At 44.7% G+C, this 18,542-nt stretch overlaps 1 protein-coding gene across 3 annotated transcripts in view; it reads left to right on the forward strand.

Annotated features, from left to right (window-relative positions):
* Positions 1-18,542, forward strand: part of MDGA1 (MAM domain containing glycosylphosphatidylinositol anchor 1) — a 200,230-nt gene that overhangs the window by 269 nt on the left and 181,419 nt on the right. For all 3 annotated transcript variants that reach the window (XM_054021452.1, XM_054021453.1, XM_054021454.1), the window contains exon 2: positions 76-369. In XM_054021452.1, coding sequence (XP_053877427.1) covers positions 303-369 — 67 coding nt within the window. In that variant the 5' untranslated portion in view covers positions 76-302. The remainder of the gene's footprint in view (positions 1-75; positions 370-18,542) is intronic.

Consider the following 18,542-nt stretch of genomic DNA (forward strand, 5'->3'; position numbering starts at 1 on the left):
CCCTCCCGCCCCCCCCCCCCGTTTATTTTTAACTATTGCTCCTATTTTGGGCTATTTTTTTCCCTTTCGTCCAAGTTGACTGTGCGGAGATCGGCGACTTCCAGGCGGCGCTGGCTGACTTCGCTGGCCGGGCTGAGGCGCTCTGTGCCCGGGCAAGCCTTTCCTGGATCCCTCCCTGCTCAGAGGCGGTGGAAGTGCTGTGGATGAAGTAGCTTTCGCCCGTTTCTCGTTTCCCCCCACCGGATGCTGCCTGGCCTTTTGGGCTGCTTTTCGTCGCTGGCTATGAGGGATCTGCTTTGAAGATGGAGATTATTTGTTTTTTCTTCCTGGCTGTGGTGCCGGTGTACATCAAGGGAGACGGGGTTTATGGTAAGAGACGTTATTGTTCTATCCCGGTTTGGGAGGGGCGAGTGGGGGTGGGGTGCGGACCAGGCTATCAGATCCAAGTTAAAAAGCACCTGCAGGAGAAAGTAAACGATGCTGGCACAGCTATTGGCAGCCCGAGCGAGGAGATTGATGTAGCAATCGGGCTTCCAGACCCCGTCGCTACTTCACAATTCCTGCCTGTAACCCCCGGGCCGCCTGAAATGTACGAGAGCGGGGAGATTGCACCGCGTAACCCTTTCCGAATCGATGCTTTTTAAAGGAGAAAGCGGCAATTTGTGTCACATGGATCAGCCCCAGGTCCCCCCCTTCCAAACTTGCTCAAGAAGGAAGAGACGTTCTAGAGCAGCGATTCGGCTGCAAAACCTAGTGTCACTCTTGTACTGACAGTTGCAACAAGAGCTCAAAGTTGCAATCTTTCCTGTGGGGTTTGTTTGCCTCTGCGCTGTCTTATTTCCCTCGTGCGAGGACACCACGTCTGTTGGCTCTTTACTGCTGGGCTTCCTTTGCCTTTAATCTTCCTCGCTGAGGCTGTGTGTGGAAAAAAAGCTCGGTTGGTGTGTGCGTGTTGGGTGTTGAATACTCTCCTAACCGGTCTGGCTTTTATTACCCTGCTGATTTGACAAAGGGCCGCTGCACTGGGAGCTCCCTCTATCACCTGCTGCAGGGAGAGTAGTAAAATACAAATAAAATAAAAGCGCTTGTTTGGAAGGGGGTGGAGGAGATGGATGTCAGTCCACGCCGCGCTCGGGGCTTTGAAAGCGAGCGGGTCCCGGGTAATTGCTGCAAGAGTCAGCGCACGTGCACTGAGGCTATTAGGAGCTAGATAAGAGAGATGCTCAGGGAGCAGTGATCAAGGTGTAGACTGGATGCGCCTGGCTGGGTTAAGAAAGCATCTCCCCAAATCCCCAAGGACTGTACAGTGCTCAGATCTAACTGAAAAGGGCTGTGGGGGTGACTTTGCCTTTAAATCCTACTGAGCTGTGTTACTTTGCTGTCATTCTTTAAAATTATTTCCTTGGCAGAGCTCAGGTTTAGCTGCTTTTTGTTGTTGCCCATTTGCAAATGAATGCAGGCAGCTAGCAAACTGCAAGCGCAGATGACACCCAGCGTGGTACGGTTCCCACAGACATAGATTATTTATCCCTTCAGCTTCCAGGAGGGCAGCAGGGCTGACCAGCAACACATGCTGATGAGAACAGTCCTCTGTCCTGAAGACAGGCTCCAAGTTGATAGTACACCCAGGATTTGCTTTGGCAAGCACTGCAGTTCCAAAATACAGCCTCCCGCCCCCCTACTGACTCTCACATTTTTTTGCTTTACAAGGAGAGCTGCATTTCCAACAAATAAACTACCCCCCCCCCCCACAACAAGCCTGCTTTATCTTGGCTTACAACTCCATTGTGCCTTGCTATAAAGTCCCTCTTGAAGATACGCCTTTTCCTCTAACAAGGAGAGCTCTCTGAGCTTCGAGGATAGACCTCCAGTGAGAGGGCTCCCAATCCTTATGTGTTTTTTGAAGAGCACGTAGCTAATCTCTTGTGTGAGCTCTGGTAATGCTGAGTTCAGTCTCACTGACTGTGGCTAAGTCTTTGTAGGTCACTTTTTAATGATGTATTTCTTTGATGGGAAACGATTCTTCCTCTCCCCCTCAGGGCTGGGGTGTTAATTTGAGTTTAGATCTGTTTTGTACAATAACTACTTTAAGTAGAGGCTTTACTTTTTTTTTTTTTTTTGCAGTGTGTGTGGGTTGAGGAGGGATTGCAGGTTTGGAGGGACATTGGAGGAAGCGCCCAAGAGCAGTGAGATGGGGAGTCTAATGTATTTATGGCAACATAAACATGGTATATGCAGGTTTTTTTTAATCCCTGAGGATGGGTATTGTGTTCCTAGACAAACTTTTATTTTTAATTAGTAAGACAGCTGCTGTCCAACTATTACTAGTTTTCTTTGCTTTAAAAGGCCTCTTCAATCAGTTTTAAGCTCTCTCGCTCTTGTCACACTCTTGTTTTGTATACACCTTCCTTCAAATGTGGTTTATTATACTGTTTATCCAGCCATCCATGCCAGGGAATTCATATTTTATCAGAGATGCTGCAAAACTAGATCTTCAGAATATCTTCCTGATGTTTTTTTCAGAAGGAAAGAGAGAGAGACAGACACAGTAAGATGAAGGCATCCTTTAAAGTCAGAACTGTACACTACTCATATTTATTTTGCTATTTCAACTGCACAAATAAAGGGAAAACCCAGCCTCCTTTCCCCCTTCCTCCTTACGCTATCTCAAGAGAATCAGGGTTTTTAATATAGCGCTATCTCTGTGAGTGCAACTCAGAACATTGGATGCCGCAGTCAGCACACCACAAACTTTTATGGTGACTAATAGTTTCATATCCTCTTTTCCGATCCTTCCTCCGGTCTCTCCCCTAACACTCGCTCTGCACAATCTCTAGCCAGAGCTGTTTGTTTAGATGTGAAATTGCTGTTATTGCTGGCTCACCCGGTGCTCGAGTGAGGCCATTATATTTGCAACAATATCTAAAACTGGATTAGAAACGCGTGCTTCCCTTACTTTTGTCCTAAATGTTAATCTCTAGCTATAGCCCCAAGCTAAATATAGTTGGAGTATTTTGTGGTTGAAATGCTTGTCTCATGTGGCACTTCATTTGGGAATTCAAGAATCTTGTTTCAGAACATTTTCCTTCTTTTGCAATATTCTAATGGCGGAGATGGGAGTGGAGGAGAGGCATTTGTATGAGGACTATAAATATATTTTATTAGAGTAAATCTAGTGCGATTAAATCAGATTAAACCAGATAAAATATCCATGAGATGTACCCTTTAAATAATACCCCCCCATGGATGTGCACAAAAGACCTCTGTCTAGGAGAGCTGAGTTGTTGGAGAGGTTTATTGAGATGGATGGTATAAATAAAATGTGTGTGAGGCTTTGTAGGGAAAGAAGTGCCTACAAAGGAGATTCAATTTAATTAGGAGTTAAGGTACTTTTAGCCTGTTACCTGAAGAGGCTTGTTACACAAATTGGTGTTTGTTATAATGACTGAAGCGTGTCTGAAGCCCAATAATCTTCCCTCTCCTCGTTAGCTGATTCCATCTATTCAACCCTGTTTGCTAAAAGGGCATGGTGAGGCTAGTCAGATCAGTTCGTATAGTATGGCAGTTCAGTGGGCTGCCAAGAGACAACGCCTGCTAGCCCACTGTTGACTGTGTGAAAGACCCATCTCCAAATGATGTGTGTGTTTCCTGAGGGCTAGCCACGCTCATGCCTCCAAGCCACACGCTGAGGCAAGCAGCAGGTTGTGATACACTTAGCAAATGATGCTCCAAAATGTAGAAAAACTGACAGGAGGAAATGCCTCCCCTGGCTGAGTAGCTCTGAACGTTTAGAGCAAAGGAACCAAAATGTGGAGCAGGGAGGATTCTCTCCGGCTATTCCGCTACAAATAACTCATTGGAGTTTTTGAAGGGGGATGGGGCAGGGGAGAGGGGCATGCCCTTTTTCCATCACTTTATTTAAAGTTGGCCCTGTGGACCTCAAAATCTTCTCCAGCTTTGTCTTAGGCTGCTGCTCTACTTACTCCACATACAGCAGTTCACAGGCATTGATGGAGTGTTTTTATCGATATACTGTCAGCTTCTCAATGTTAACATACTGCTTTTGATCTGAGTCAAAGATGGTGGGTTGCTGTCCATTCCACCCCAACCTTCCAAAACCCTCCAGCTGCAGAAGACGAGAAAGAACTACCTTTCAGGAATGTTTTAGGGTAGAGACAAGGACTATAGCAACATGCTAATGGGATGAAAAAGATTTTTAGCCTGGATATCAGGGCAAATGTCCTGAATGTGAGATGTGATGGCCTCCTAACAGGAGGGGCTGGAAGAGACCTGTCATTTGGGTCATATAAATCTGACCGGGCATAGTGCTTGCAATATGGAGCAATCCTGTCTCGGCCTCTGAGGATGGGACTAAGAGACCAGTAAATGTCTCTCTCTTAAGATCCATGACCCTGAGAATCAGCTGTAGATTTCCCAGTCTAATGGGGTGGGCTGAAGGCAGCATAAAAATCTATGTGGGGAATCTTTCCTTGCTTCTGTCATATGAGTGCTTTGGGGAAACATGTTCTAGGCTGGTGCACAAACCCTCAGTCTCTTTCATTTAACACACACACATGCATTGCGTTTGTTTCCTGGTTCCTGAACCCTTGTCTCGTAGGCCAATCCTCTGTTCCTAGAGATTCTACATCACCTTCACCCAAGCAGGACTCCTCCTCATCTCTTGCAAGCTCTGTGTGTTTCGGTGTTGGGCTGTGAGTGCACACAGATACACTGTAATATTAATCTCTAGCCAGCTGATCTGAACCAACAGCTCCTCTCCCTCTCCTTCCTTTGTCCAGATGTTCCACCAGCTGAGCCACAGTGCCAGATGGCCTGCTTTGCAGCCTCTTTGCCATTCCACCCATCCCTTCCTTCAGGGCTGCTTCTTTAAGACCCGATCCTGCTTAAACTGAAGTTGATGAGTTTGACCGTAGGCTCAACTGGCAGCAGGGTTGTGTCTGTAAGATGCTTCTTGGCTGATTTTTATTTTGGAAGGTGTGTTGTAGGTAGTTTGTATAAATACAGTGGCTCTCTTGGGTCCACCCAATGTGTCCCTTCCCCTGTGGTCAGTCAGTTTTCCTTGTTAGCCATTGGATTTAGATCATAAATACCCTTCAGCACAAGACCTTTGTCTTATATCTATAAATTGCCATTTATGCCTCTGGTGCTATATAAACATAATCTCCCACAGCATGCAGGTTGGGCCAACACTTTCTGAGCATCTCCAGCAACTCCTTAATATCAGTGAGCTAAGTATTCTCAGCACCACTCTACAAATCCTGCTTGACTTCTCCTGCCCTCCTCTTGTTGTACAGCGTGTTGGTTCCTTCCCTTTGTGTAGCCAGAGCCTTGTTTTAGGTCAGTGGAACTGTGCTCCAAACAAACCCTGGGATTATTTTAATATGCAGTACTCGGAAACTGACATTATCCTCCTGACAGGTTGTTTGCAACTTACTGGTAGAAGTCAAAATATTTCACTATAGGTGTCATCAAAAACCACTATCCTATGCTAATTTTTGTGGGAACTCGAAGACAGATGTTGAATAATTTGACATGAGCAACATAGCTTATAAAATTATCACCATGTCAGGTTTTTGTCGGATTTTGTGGAAATACATATTTCAGATGACTTGAAAAGAGTACGACAGAAGGGTGTGTGGCTACAGCAAGCAGCTCCGAAGGAAGAGCCAAGGTGCTGCAGGCAAAGGCCCAGGTGGTTCAGTAGGTGGTGCTCTTCCCTCTGCGTCTCTTCTACCAAAGAGGTACATCAGCAGTGGTGACGGGGCCTGGAGCTGCTGGGGCCGTTCTCTTTCGAGTACGAAGTCAGACTGCGATGTAGCGATTAACGATCCTATGACCCTTCCCAAAAGCCAGAGCATTGGCCCTAGTGCCCCGCACAGATCTCACTTTGCACAATTCCAGTCCACTCACCTTAATTCATGCTGCAGTTTCAATTACAGAAATTATTTTTCATTCTTTTATCTCTCTCTCTGCCCCACACTGCACCTTCTATTTCCCCCACCGAGAAAAGAAATTTCAAACCCCAACAACAAAACCCTCCACACCACTCTAATTAGCTATGCCTGGTCTACACTTACAAGTTTTGCCAGCGCAGCTATGTCAGTTGGGAGAGCGGGGGGGAGGATTACATCCCTAACCTTCGTACCTGTGCCAACAAACACCCCCGCATAGATGCAGTTTGTTCAGGGACCTGATATAAGCTATAACAGCCAAAGGATTCTTTTACTGGTATGAGCTTCATCTCAACTACGAGGGTTTGAACCCAAGTTTAAATCCCTGCTCCAATGGCTATTTGATAATTTATATCCCATGGACCAGTGTCAAGAGGCGGGATTGCAAGAGACTTGCCTGAGGCTACCCCATAGTCCAATGTCTAGGATGCTTTGTTGGCATGTGGGAGGCTCATGTTCAAAACCTGGCTCCACGTTAGGCAGAGGGGGGAACTGAACTTGGGTTTCCCACATCCCAAGGGAGTGCCTTAGTTACTGGGCTAAAGGTTATAAAGGAGCCAGCTTTCCCCTCCCCCAGTTTTGTGGCTGGTGTCTATGTCCAGCAAAAATGTTTTGGCTGAAACTATTTGGTGAATTTGTGTCAAATCCCCTAATGGTTTTGGGTGGGCTGAAACGGCCCCCTTTTTTTTTTTTTTTTGGCAAATAAACTATTTATCTCCAATTTTACCCAGCTCTACCAGCGAAGACTTTCTAGTGTAGACAAGGCATTAGTATTACTGGTGCAAAATGGTTGCTGGTTGCTGGGAGCCATCACCAGACGTGACTGCTTATCAGTTCCGGGTGAATGAGTATACTGTTCGTAATGCGCTTTTCTTTTTCCAGCTGAAAGGCATTGTACAATGTTATTTCTTGTTAGAAACACAGCAGGTGCATTCACCTAAAAATACCTTGGCGTGTGTATCGTCTCTCTATTGAGTGTTTAGCATGTTCACCAAAGCTGAGACCAGGCTTACTGAGAAGAGCCTTCCAAACTTTCCACTCCAGAGTGTTCTAGGCCTGGAGTGCAAGAGCCCCTGACCCAGTCACCCTTTTCCAGGTGGTGGCTGCCAGTGCTGCATTAGCAAGTTGTTTCATTCTGAACCGTGCCAATGTCCTCCAGGCTTGGGGTGTGTGGAGCTGACACCAGGCAGCAGAATGCAGATCTGGCAGATCCATCAGGAGAGAATGATACATGGTAAGGAGTGCGGGGAGGGAGGGAGAATATTGGTCTTTTTTGTGTGTGTGTGCACACCAGTGTTTAGAGAGATCTACCCAGTCAGGATCTAAATTATTTGTTTAATTTTTTAAAACTGCTTTAATCCTCCCTTTCATTTAAGCGACTCAAAGGTTTGCTTTTGAGCCGAGAATTAGCTTAGCAATAAAAACGCTTCTAAAAATGCTTGTTCGAGATCAAAACCACAGCATACATTAATGATGAAGGGAATCAATAGTTGGAGCAAGGGAAGGGGAACCCGCTAGTCCTGGCTCAATAAAAGAGTTAAGCTAGAGAAGGAGCGCTACCAAAGGGGTAATGGGTTACTTGCAAGTCCTGCTGAACATAGCCTGGCAGGACTTGTTCTGAAGCAGTGATCTTTCTTGCCCAGCATTGTGTGTTCCAAGAAACAAGAGCCCTGATTCTCCTTTTGCTCACTCCAGTTTTATACCATTGACATCAGTTGTGTTGCTGTTGATTTTACACTAGTGTGAGTGAAAGGTGAATAAGGCTACAAATGAGCGGCAGCCGCTGCTGTTCCACTCAATCTGTAGAGCGGAGAAGTGTCCATCAGCATCAATTCCATTGCAGTATACAGTTCTGTATGAACATCTGCTACGGATCCTGCTTCCCTGAGCTTTTCCAGCCCTTGTTCTGGCCTGGCCTGTCTCACCTCTGTCCACTCAGGTTTTTTCACTGGCCACAGGTGGGTGGGTGCACAGCGGGCTAGGGAGTCAGTGTTGTTGATTCACATCTGACCAGCAGGGGGAGCTCTTGCCTACAGCATTCCTTATCTGTAGTTTCTAAAGGTGTGTGTCTGTGTATCTGTCCTAAAACCTGAGTTCCCCAGGGATCAGATGAACTTGCGATTGCTGTTTTCCATTCTAGTAGAGGTCATCTGAATCATTGTCATTTGTGCCACGTTCCCACTCATACATACACATGCTCACAAGTACGTGTGTAAATACATTCATAAAACTGATGATAGTGAACTCAGTGAAAAACGATGAAAAGAGATTTGTTTTATTTCACTGCAGAGTGCAAATGGTGCTTTTAGTGATAGTGGCTCTCTACCTATGGGGAAGCTGGTGCATGTGTTTGTGTGTATGTGGAGGGAGGCCCTTTAAGTTGTCCTTTGTGTTTGGAGCTAAGGTTGCACTGAAACGTGCACTTGAAGCAAGACTAAAATCTGTTTCATACTTGAATGATTGAACTTAGCCTCCATGTTTGGCCCAGTATTGGCCTCCGAGGACAACTGAATTTTCTATGTAACCTCCTTCGTAAACTACTTGCTAATTTGTGAAAGAATAATTTTAAAATAGCCCCTTTTAAAAAGTTGTTCTGTTCTCATCTTTCTTCGGGTTCCTCTGGCCAAACTCCCACAACCTCTAAATTTCACAGAGTCCAGTTCTGATCTATCTTAGATATAGGCCACTTCTGTCCCTTTCCTGTTGTGCTAGGTACACAGTACAAAGTGAACTTAAAGCAGCTAGAGATTGCTGCTGGACAATCCCCCCTGTGTTAGCTCCCTTCTCCAAAGTGCCTGAGCAGACCGTGGTGCAGTAGAAAATCAGGCCCCTCGAGTTATTCCCCATATTCAGGATAAACCACCTTGCAGGGTCCTGGAGCCCAGGCTTCAGCCTGAGTGCAAATGTCTGCACCACAATTAAACATCCCCTAGTCCGAGGCCTGTGAGCCAGAGTCAGCTGGTGAGGGCCAGCCATGGGTTTTTAACTGCAGTGTAGACATACCCTGAGTGACCTACTGAGGTAGGGAATCTGTGGAAGAGCAAGGACTTGAATGTAGGTCTACCAAGGTCTGGGTTAGTGCCTCAACCAGTGGACCATCCTTCCTTTCCTCTGCACAGATCCTTGGTCAGGCAGGCAGGTTGAGCAGTGGGGAATATGGAGGTGGGCTCTGTTAGGTGAACAGAGATGAGGGGAGGAGGGATTTTAATGTGGTATTTTGGGAGAAGAGGCTGGCCTACAGGGGAGGGGATGGTTGTGGTAGGGGCCCTGGTTGGACAGGAAGCCTAATGTCTTAGCCTAGTGTTTCTGGTGCACTGGGGCAGCAGTACCATGGAGAGATCTTCATATGCCAATGCGTCAGTACAGAGACACTTGGCTAATTTGGTGCTGCTACTTTGGCTCTCTGGAACACCATTCATTGAGGCTGAGTGGCTCGGTACCAAGGCATCATGTGCTTCCCATAGCTCTGCTGCCACCTTAACAGGCCAGGGGAGGTCTTTGTGCCAGAGTACATTGGATCCACTTCATTCCAGGTCCCTGCTTTACCACCATTAGCTTTTGAATTTGGGCTGTGGCTGGAGAAGGGAAGTAGTTAAGGCTGAGCAGGGGAATGGATGAATGGAGTGTAAATGGGAGTTGAAAACTGAACTACTTCTTTCCATGCCTTTCCCATTTTGCCTTAGTGGGATATGCGGTCTAGCAACTTTAATGATATATCCCCTCACAAAACACTGTTGTTAATCTAAATCTCTCTGGGGATTTCAGGAACTTTTAAGTTCCTCTGAGTGGGGACCTTTGTGCTTGTCTGTGAAGTACCATGCACATTCTTGGTACTTCTTTTCTATTAATAATAAAAGACTGTAGACATGTGGTGATATCATTTTAGTGGCTTATAAATGTAAGGGGAGGTGGACCATCAGGGAATTACAGTGGATCCTGAGAGGCCTGTCTTATAATGATCCCATACTTGCCTTTGCTAAGAATAAAATTCCCCTAGAGTGGCTGAGGTCCCCAGATGGCCAGGTCACTGCTCTGTAGCATTGGAATGCAAAGCTCCAAACAATTCATAGATTCATAGATTCTGGGACTGGAAGGGACCTCGAGAGGTCATTGAGTCCGGTCCCCTGCCCGCATGGCAGGACCAAATACTGTCTAGACCATCCCTGATAGACATTTATCTAACCTACTCTTAAATATCTCCAGAGACGGAGATTCCACAACCTCCCTAGGCAATTTATTCCAGTGTTTAACCACCCTGACAGTTAGGAACTTTTTCCTAATGTCCAACCTAGACCTCCCTTGCTGCAGTTTAAACCCATTGCTTCTGGTTCTATCCTTAGAGGCTAAGGTGAACAAGTTTTCTCCCTCCTCCTTATGACACCCTTTTAGATACCTGAAAACTGCTATCATGTCCCCTCTGTCTTCTCTTTTCCAAACTAAACAAACCCAATTCTTTCAGCCTTCCTTCATAGGTCATGTTCTCAAGACCTTTAATCATTCTTGTTGCTCTTCTCTGGACCCTTTCCAATTTCTCCACATCTTTTTTGAAATGCGGTGCCCAGAACTGGACACAATACTCCAGCTGAGGCCTAACCAGAGCAGAGTAGAGCGGAAGAATGACTTCTCGTGTCTTGCTCACAACACACCTGTTAATACATCCCAGAATCATGTTTGCTTTTTTTGCAACAGCATCACACTGTTGACTCATATTTAGCTTGTGGTCCATTATAACCCCTAGATCCCTTTCTGCCGTTCTCCTTCCTAGACCGTCTCTTCCCATTCTGTATGTGTGAAACTGATTTTTTTCTTCCTAAGTGGAGCACTTTGCATTTGTCTTTGTTAAACTTCATCCTGTTTAACTCAGACCATTTCTCCAATTTGTCCAGATCATTTTGAATTATGACCCTGTCTTCCAAAGCAGTTGCAATCCCTCCCAGTTTGGTATCATCCGCAAACTTAATAAGCGTACTTTCTATGCCAATATCTAAGTCGTTAATGAAGATATTGAACAGAGCCGGTACCAAAACGGACCCCTGCAGAACCCCACTCGTTATGCCTTAGATGGGTAATAGTTCAGAGCACAAGGAATCCAAGTGGCCTGTATGGATCTGGCCATTGTTATGTTTCCTTGTGCCTCTCTCTCATTTTGCAATACACTCAGAGATGCAGTGTGTCTTGCTGCCCTTGGTAGTCTATCCCACAGACTAACTATCATCTTACATATGGAAGGTTCCATAGAGCTCACTTGGTGACCATTGTATGTGCGAAAATCTGTGTCTAGCCAGGATAAAATGGCTTGTGATTTAAACCACTCTTTGGAACTATTTATAGTATAGGGTAAACGGGATTGAAGTGCTCCTGTTGGGGTACTGTAAATGGAAAGAATGTCAGGATGAGGATGGAAATTGTCACAGGTGTTACAATCTCTGTAATTTCTGTAGAGAACATTTGCAAATGTTGAACTGAGAGAAACTGACAGAGTTTTGAAAATTAAAGTCAAGCTGCAGGATAAAGGTTTTGGATGTCTGCGGGTGAGCATAAAATACAGGGATAGTTGTTTGCTGTTACTGTTTATTACTAAAGAAATAGGCCTTCACTAATTGGCAGAAATTGGCTTAACAAGATAAATCTGGATTGGAATACAGTGTATCACTTGTATGGTCTGGGTTTTTGAATTTTATCACCAGAATCTGTTTTTGATTCAGACAAGGGTTCACCGAGAAAGCATAATGGCAAAATGACTTGGACTTAAGAGAATGTGGAATGACATTTTTAATACTCACTCTGTGCTTTGTATTTTTTCAAGAACCTGCAGGAAAGCAGTTTGAGAAATTACAGAAGCAAAGAATGATTTTTGCTGTTGAGTTTAGTGAACGGAATGCACTGGAAGGTGCGGGGGGAGGGGGAAAGGAGTGTGTGTGAGAGAGAGGGAGGAGGGGATGTTTTCCTAAAACTGATGGCAGGATAAAGATTTTGTGACGCCTATAAAGTCATCATCAAACTCCTGCTTGAAATAGTTCAGTGACTAGTTCCAAAACCATCAGATGTATTTATTAACTTGCCAGGAGGAGTGAAGTTTATAAAATGTGACCTGGCCCAAGCACTTCCACTGATTGTGTAAAGAGGATTTTTTTTTTTTTTTTTTTTTTTTAGGATCTGGCTCTATCACTGAGTGCATAACTATGGCTATTTAAGAACTTGTACGGCCTCCATCACTGTAGTGTTTGATCATTTCACAAATCTTTAACAGAGCTATCTTTACAATGCCTCTCCTTTGGTAGTTACCCCATTTTAAAGTTCGGGAATTGAGAGAGAGATTAAGTGATTTTTTTTTTTTTGTTTGCCCACAGTCTCACAATGAATCTATAGCAGAGTTGGGAATTGAGCTCAAATCTACCAAGTCTTAGTCTAATCTAGTGCCTTAACCATCTTTCCAATTTTTGAAAGAGTACCACATGACATAATTAATATCCCTGCTGTAGCCCAATGAATAGTTGATTGAATTCTCCAAAGTTTAAATTTTGTCTGCTAGTTTAGAGGAAATTTTTAAAAAAGTATTAATATAGGGAAACTGTGGAGAAACCTTGAAGGGGTTCTAAAATGGTTACAAAAATCTAGAATGAGGATTGAAAGAGAAATGTGCTTTCTTCCAGAACTAAGTAATTTGTTTAGGGCATAGCACAGATTCTGAGAGGATCCATCCTTTCATAGGAAGAAAAGGCCATTGAGACTCTGACTGTAAACCAAAAACATTTCAGCGTTACGACAACTTTTTAAAGTGATGTTAAACTACTATGGAAGATTTATTCCAAATTTGTCTACACTAATAAAGCCAAGGGTTGAATTCAGCCGGCTCCTGATGGCTCAGCAAATTGGCATTTATTTTGGAAGCTGCCTTCTGGCAGCGGGCCAGAGTCTGAACTTTCCTTTACAACAAACAATTGACGTCTGTAGCAGTCTTTAGGGATAAGTAACCCCTCCAGATATGAACCATTTGCAAACTGATGCAGTAGTGTCTGCCTGAGTCTGCAGATAGCCTGAAATATAGCTCTGCAAAATGTGTAAATGGCCCTGTTCATCACAATGGGGTGTTGATTCTAAAGCCCTTGATGATAGCAGTGGTGTTAACTATTTCAGTTTTGTTAACTATTTCACTGATGGTCAAAGCAAACAAGTAAGGAATGATTATGCTATGAAGTGCTGGCATTGCAAGGTGTGATAAAAGAGACAGACAGATAAAGGAGGAAAGCAGAGTTTTGCAAGGTCCTGAAGGCAAAGACAAGAAACTTGAATTTGATGCTATAGAAGATTGGAAGCCAGTGGGAGGGGGAAGGATTCAGAGTTGGGGGTGATTTGGTCAGAAGATGAACAAGGAGGAGCATCTTGGGAGCAATGTTCTGTACAGATCAGAGGATGACAACACGAGTGTCGGGGAAGCCAGGGGTGAGGAGCTCGCAGGAATTGAAACTGGGGTGATGAATGCAAAATAGGTTTGGATGGAAAAGAAAGGCAAAGGTTTTGAAGACTGAAAAGCAAATCTGAGAAATTCCACCATTCAGGTACATTTTAGTCCAGAGTTTATTACTATGAGCAGATGACGTTCTTCATTATGTGCAGGAGCTGTAATTGTTTACATGTGTAAAGATGGAAAAGAGAAAGCCATAACATTTGCTTCACAAATGCTTAACAAAGGCTGCAGTGAATTACAACCTGGGCTGCCTTCTCAAGTGAGGTATTTTTGGAACAATTAAAATTCACAAATACACATTTGAAAAAAAATCTACCTTGATCACTGATCAAAAACCTCAAGTTAAAAAGGCCGCAAAGAAAGTATTCCACCTATCGCAACAGCTAGGATTCAGAGGTGGGCTTTAATCTTAGCTGCATATCCATGTTCTACCCAGTACAAGCCCGAATGAAATGTGCTCTCTCAGTTGCCTCTAGAAGTAGGGACACAACTGGAAGTAGAATCAGAATATAGACTCTTCCCATTACGGTTTGATAAAGAAGTTACATTTTTCTCAAACATCTAAATTGGTTAGGAGCCTAAGGGCTTGTCTACACAAATACTTCGCAGCAAGCAGGGGTGTGAATCTACCTCACCCTAGCCTGCTGTGCGCTAACTGTCTGTGTGCACCCTGCTGACGTGTACTAACAGCTTAGTGTGCTTTGATCTAATCCCATTTCAAAGCGGGTTAAAGCAAAGTGTACTAACTGTTAGTGCACATCAGCGGGATCCAGCAGGCTAGCTCAGAGCAGATCCACACCCCAGTTTGCCACAAACTAAATATTCATGTAGACAAGTCCGTAATCCTACTTTGAGAAGTGGTTGGAGGTACAGATCCTCAAAGGTAGTTAGGGACCTAAGAAATGAGAATTAGACACCTAACTACCTTTTGAGGATCTGGAACTTAAGCTCCTAATTCCCATTGACTTTCAAATAGATTTAGGTGCCTAAGTCACTTTTGAAAATGGGACGTAGATGTTTTTGAAAATGTTACCCATAGAAATAAAATCCTTCGTTGGATAAGATAATGTGGTGTAGTTTTTCAGGTTGGCCAAATCATATAGAAGGTGAGAAATTTCATCCTTATTCCTGTAGAAAAATGGAGTTGACAGCAGAGAATTATTGTTTACTATCGGTTATAAGATTAATACCGTAAAGCATACATGCTAAAATTACATAAACCTCACCAAGGCAAAGCAAAAATGAAAAATGTGGTGGTCAGACTTAAACCGAGATATAGCAGAAGAAATTAGCCAGTGTGAACTCTGAAATGTGCCAGAAATTGCTTCATGGTAGTGGGGTATTAGGCCTTGGCGAAGATAACGCACTGATTTATTTTTCCCCAGATCAGAGTAAGCATATGCACGTACTTGTAGCTGATGCTTTTTCCAGGTGGTCGGCAGTAACATGAACTATATTGCAAATGCTTTTGCTGCTCAGACGATTGAGCCGTGGCAGACTATGTTGGCATCGTATGGTTTGTCTAAAAAGACGAGACATTCGGTGAATCACACTTCATCAGTTTTATCTCTCGGCTTCAAGTGGGTCAGTGGGGTGTTTTGTGTGGACAGTTAAAAGGGCAATAGAGAGAAAGGAAGGTAGAGTCCTGCAATGTTGCATTGCAGACTTTAGTTGGTTGTATAGCTCAGCACTACAGACCCCAGCCCAGGAAATTCCAGCAGCGCTAACTACTAATAAACATCAGGTAAGAATGAAATTTGTTGAAGCAAATCTAGCAAAAGAAAGGAGAGGAATAAACAGCGCAGAGGAAGAAACCCACAAACAAGCCTCCCAGACTTTTGTGTGTAAACCAAAGAGCATCAGTTTTAAATTACAGGGGAAGACCAAACCAGGGAAAGGTGCTGTTAGAAAAGCATTAGGGCTAGTGACATGCTTGGGGAGGTATATAGAGAAATGATGAATAAACATGTTGTCTAGCTGTTACTAGATAAAAAATAGTAATTACATGGTCACCAGCAACATCAATTCCTTTTCTAAATGTGAGAACGTTTGTTTTTCTCTCTCTCACTGGCCTGGTGATGATACCAATGATATTGTTACGGTTGAAAACAAGGAACTGGAAGAGCAAGTGACAACAGATCTCCCTGACATGCAAGTCTTGCCAAAGCAGAATTTCAGAGCTCCCAAAAGATGATCTTTGTAATATGAATATTACACAGGAGGAGTCTGGAGTTCTTAAGAATATGAACCATGAGGATTGTGGGTCCTGCGTGTGGTTTTTTTGTTTGTTTGTTTGTTTGTTTAAGGTCTGGAACATCGTATGGCATAGTTAGAAAAGCTGTCATTTGGAGGCAGTTGTACGCGGAGTCCAAGAATGGAGTAGGATGATAGTAGATAAATCCATCAATGTGTTTGAGGGGGATCAGATGCTATTGTGATGGGAGCAACATAAGTACACAGACAGGCAAGCTTGGATTTTGGATGGAGGGGGGGATCACAGCCTTAGTGGTTTTATGGAAAGGTGTTTGACTTTGGTAGCTGTTAGGTGCTGGTCCATCGAGACTCTTCCAGAAGCTTCTCAGGTTTTCCAGAAGCTATGGTAACCACCTCCTGTTATCCAGAAGCAAAGGGTGTATGTGTGTGTGTGCGTGTTAACATTAGAGGAAAAGTGAGCCAGAATATATTTAGATGTCATGTAGCCACAGGTTCTGGGAAAGCAGTTTTCAGCTTTAAGATCTGCTGTGCTACATGTAAAACTCAGTCTTGATGAAAAATATTTGTAGTTTTTAATCAGGGCAGTTATAATGGATTCTTATCCTGGTTCCATACTTTGAACCAATCCGTGTATCAGCTTGATTGCAGCCCGCATATACCCAATGGTACGTGTACCTCAGCTTGAGAATTGCTCTTTTCTGCATGCCAGTTGGCTAGAGCAGTGACTGTGCATGGTCACAATAGAGCAGATGCCCTGTTGGGACTGAATGCGATGCCTGGGTCTGGGGCACAGTTATTGGGGAGTTCTGATGAGCTGGGTAATGCTTCTAGAAATGCCAAGCTCTGTATGTTGCTTTTCAGGATTTGTTGCCCGAAGAAGATGGTCTGTAAGGGGTTTCTTCGTTTCCCTAGGTCCAGTGACCACTAAAGATCCAGTGACCACTCTGGCTTCAGGACTCAATTGGTCACTGATTGTGGTTGGCTTCTCTTCCTTTTCCCTCTCTCCCATCCACACCATTATCTATGGCCAGCCTGGAATAATGGGGGGGGGGGGTGTCTCTGTCTCTCTCTCTGAACCAGCAGCGGTTCCCAAATTTATTTGATCACACCCTCCTTCTTTGAGTCTGTAGCAGATTACGGCCCCCTCCTGCCACACAAGGACGTATACCAATTAAAAAAAAATCAAGATGCAACTCTCACTAAATATTAAAAACAGTACTGCATTGATTCAAACAGAGCCATTTAAGATTATAGTAATGCATGTTTAAAGTGAGATATTGCTTATTGGCATCACACTGTTGCTACTAGTGCAATGAATGCGCCTGGTTTTTGGAGCAGAGCAATTCCGACCTGGGTTGGCAATTCCATACCATGCCACCCTTATTTTTCTGCTGCTGCTGGCGGCGGCACTGCCTTCAGAACTGTGCGGCCAGAGAGCAGTAGCTGCTGGCTGGGTGCCCAGCTCTGAAGGCGGTGCCCCCCCAGAATACATTCTGCACCCCCCCCAGTTTGAGAACCACTGCCCCACAGCAGAAGAAGCTGGTGGTTGCAGTACCCACCTCTTCCCGGAGACCATGGGACTGTAATTGCGATGGGACGCAGTTTCCGTGGGTCTGGGTAAGGGGCAGGAGTTTGCTCTCCAGCCTTTGCTTTCTTGCATGACAGCTTATATTGCTGCTGTGCTGAAGTATTAGCAGACTTTCCTTTTCTTTGTTTTATTACGTTATTACTCTTACTTGTATCCGCTCCCTGGGCGTCTCTGGATCACCTTGAACTGCTCCCTGCCCTCCTTGGGATGGGGTTATAAGGTACGGTAAGAAGCATAAAGATAAATGGAAGTACAAGGGAGCATCTTCCAGTCCTACTGGCTCCATGGGAGCTGATGTTGCTCAGCACCTTGCTAGGCTGAACCGTATGATTTTTATCTGGACAGTTGTTTTCAAAAGGTTGGTCACAAACTGCTAGTGAGTGATGGCTTGAGAGGGGACCCCGGAGAGATGGTCCCTGAGTCTGTCTCCCATTGGAGGCTTTCTGCTCTTCTCCTTCTCTTCCCAGCGATTACCATTAGGGAGGCAGAACCAACTCTGCCTCCTGTTTGTTCATGGTGGCCCTGGTGGATGTTCCACAGCTTCTGGGGGCACAGGTCGCTTCTTTGTTTTGTCCTGCATTTTCTGAGCACTCAGCATGCTGGGGAAGATGCACCGGTGCATCCAAGCCTTGGATGTTGCTGCTGACTTGGGGATCTGGGCTGCTCCTGTCTTCTATAGATAGGCCTACAGTTATCCCAGGTGAAGGAACAAGCAGATGCAGAAACTGAAAAAAGAGCTACCTCTGATTGTCTGAGTAGAGCTTGGGGATGCTGTATCTCCGAACTCTGCTGCTAATTATTCCGAACCCACGTGCTTTCTGGCTGTGCCTCCCTTTCCCTGTCAGTCCACCTGCATCGGTTCACACAAATCTGAGTTGGTCAAAATCACGATCAGACTCTTCCAAAATATTCTCTCTTTGGGAGGAGAATGAGGTGTGGTGATTAGCAGGGGAACTGGGAGTCAGCTCTTCCTAGGGTCTGTCAGAGATTTTGTGTGAGACCCCAGGTAAGCTGAGGCAAAGTGACTTGACCATCTATTTTTATAATATAAACCTTGGCTTCCCCCACAAACACACTTGTTACTTCTGCTCCTGTCCTTTCACCGCTGAGCACTTGTGGGGCAAGTCCAGTGTTCTCTCAGCTGTGCCTTGGTTCTAAACAGCTTTCTCTCTCCTCTCTAATAGCCTCTTCTGCCTCCAGTCCTGGCTGACTTGGCTTTGGTTTCTATTCCTTCTTCTGGCCATTCTCTCAGCTTCCACCTCTTCCTTCGCCCTTCCTGCACACAAACTTACTCCGACTT

The sequence above is a fragment of the Malaclemys terrapin genome, chromosome 3, assembly GCF_027887155.1.
Source record: "Malaclemys terrapin pileata isolate rMalTer1 chromosome 3, rMalTer1.hap1, whole genome shotgun sequence".
Classification (NCBI taxonomy): Eukaryota; Metazoa; Chordata; order Testudines; family Emydidae; genus Malaclemys; species Malaclemys terrapin.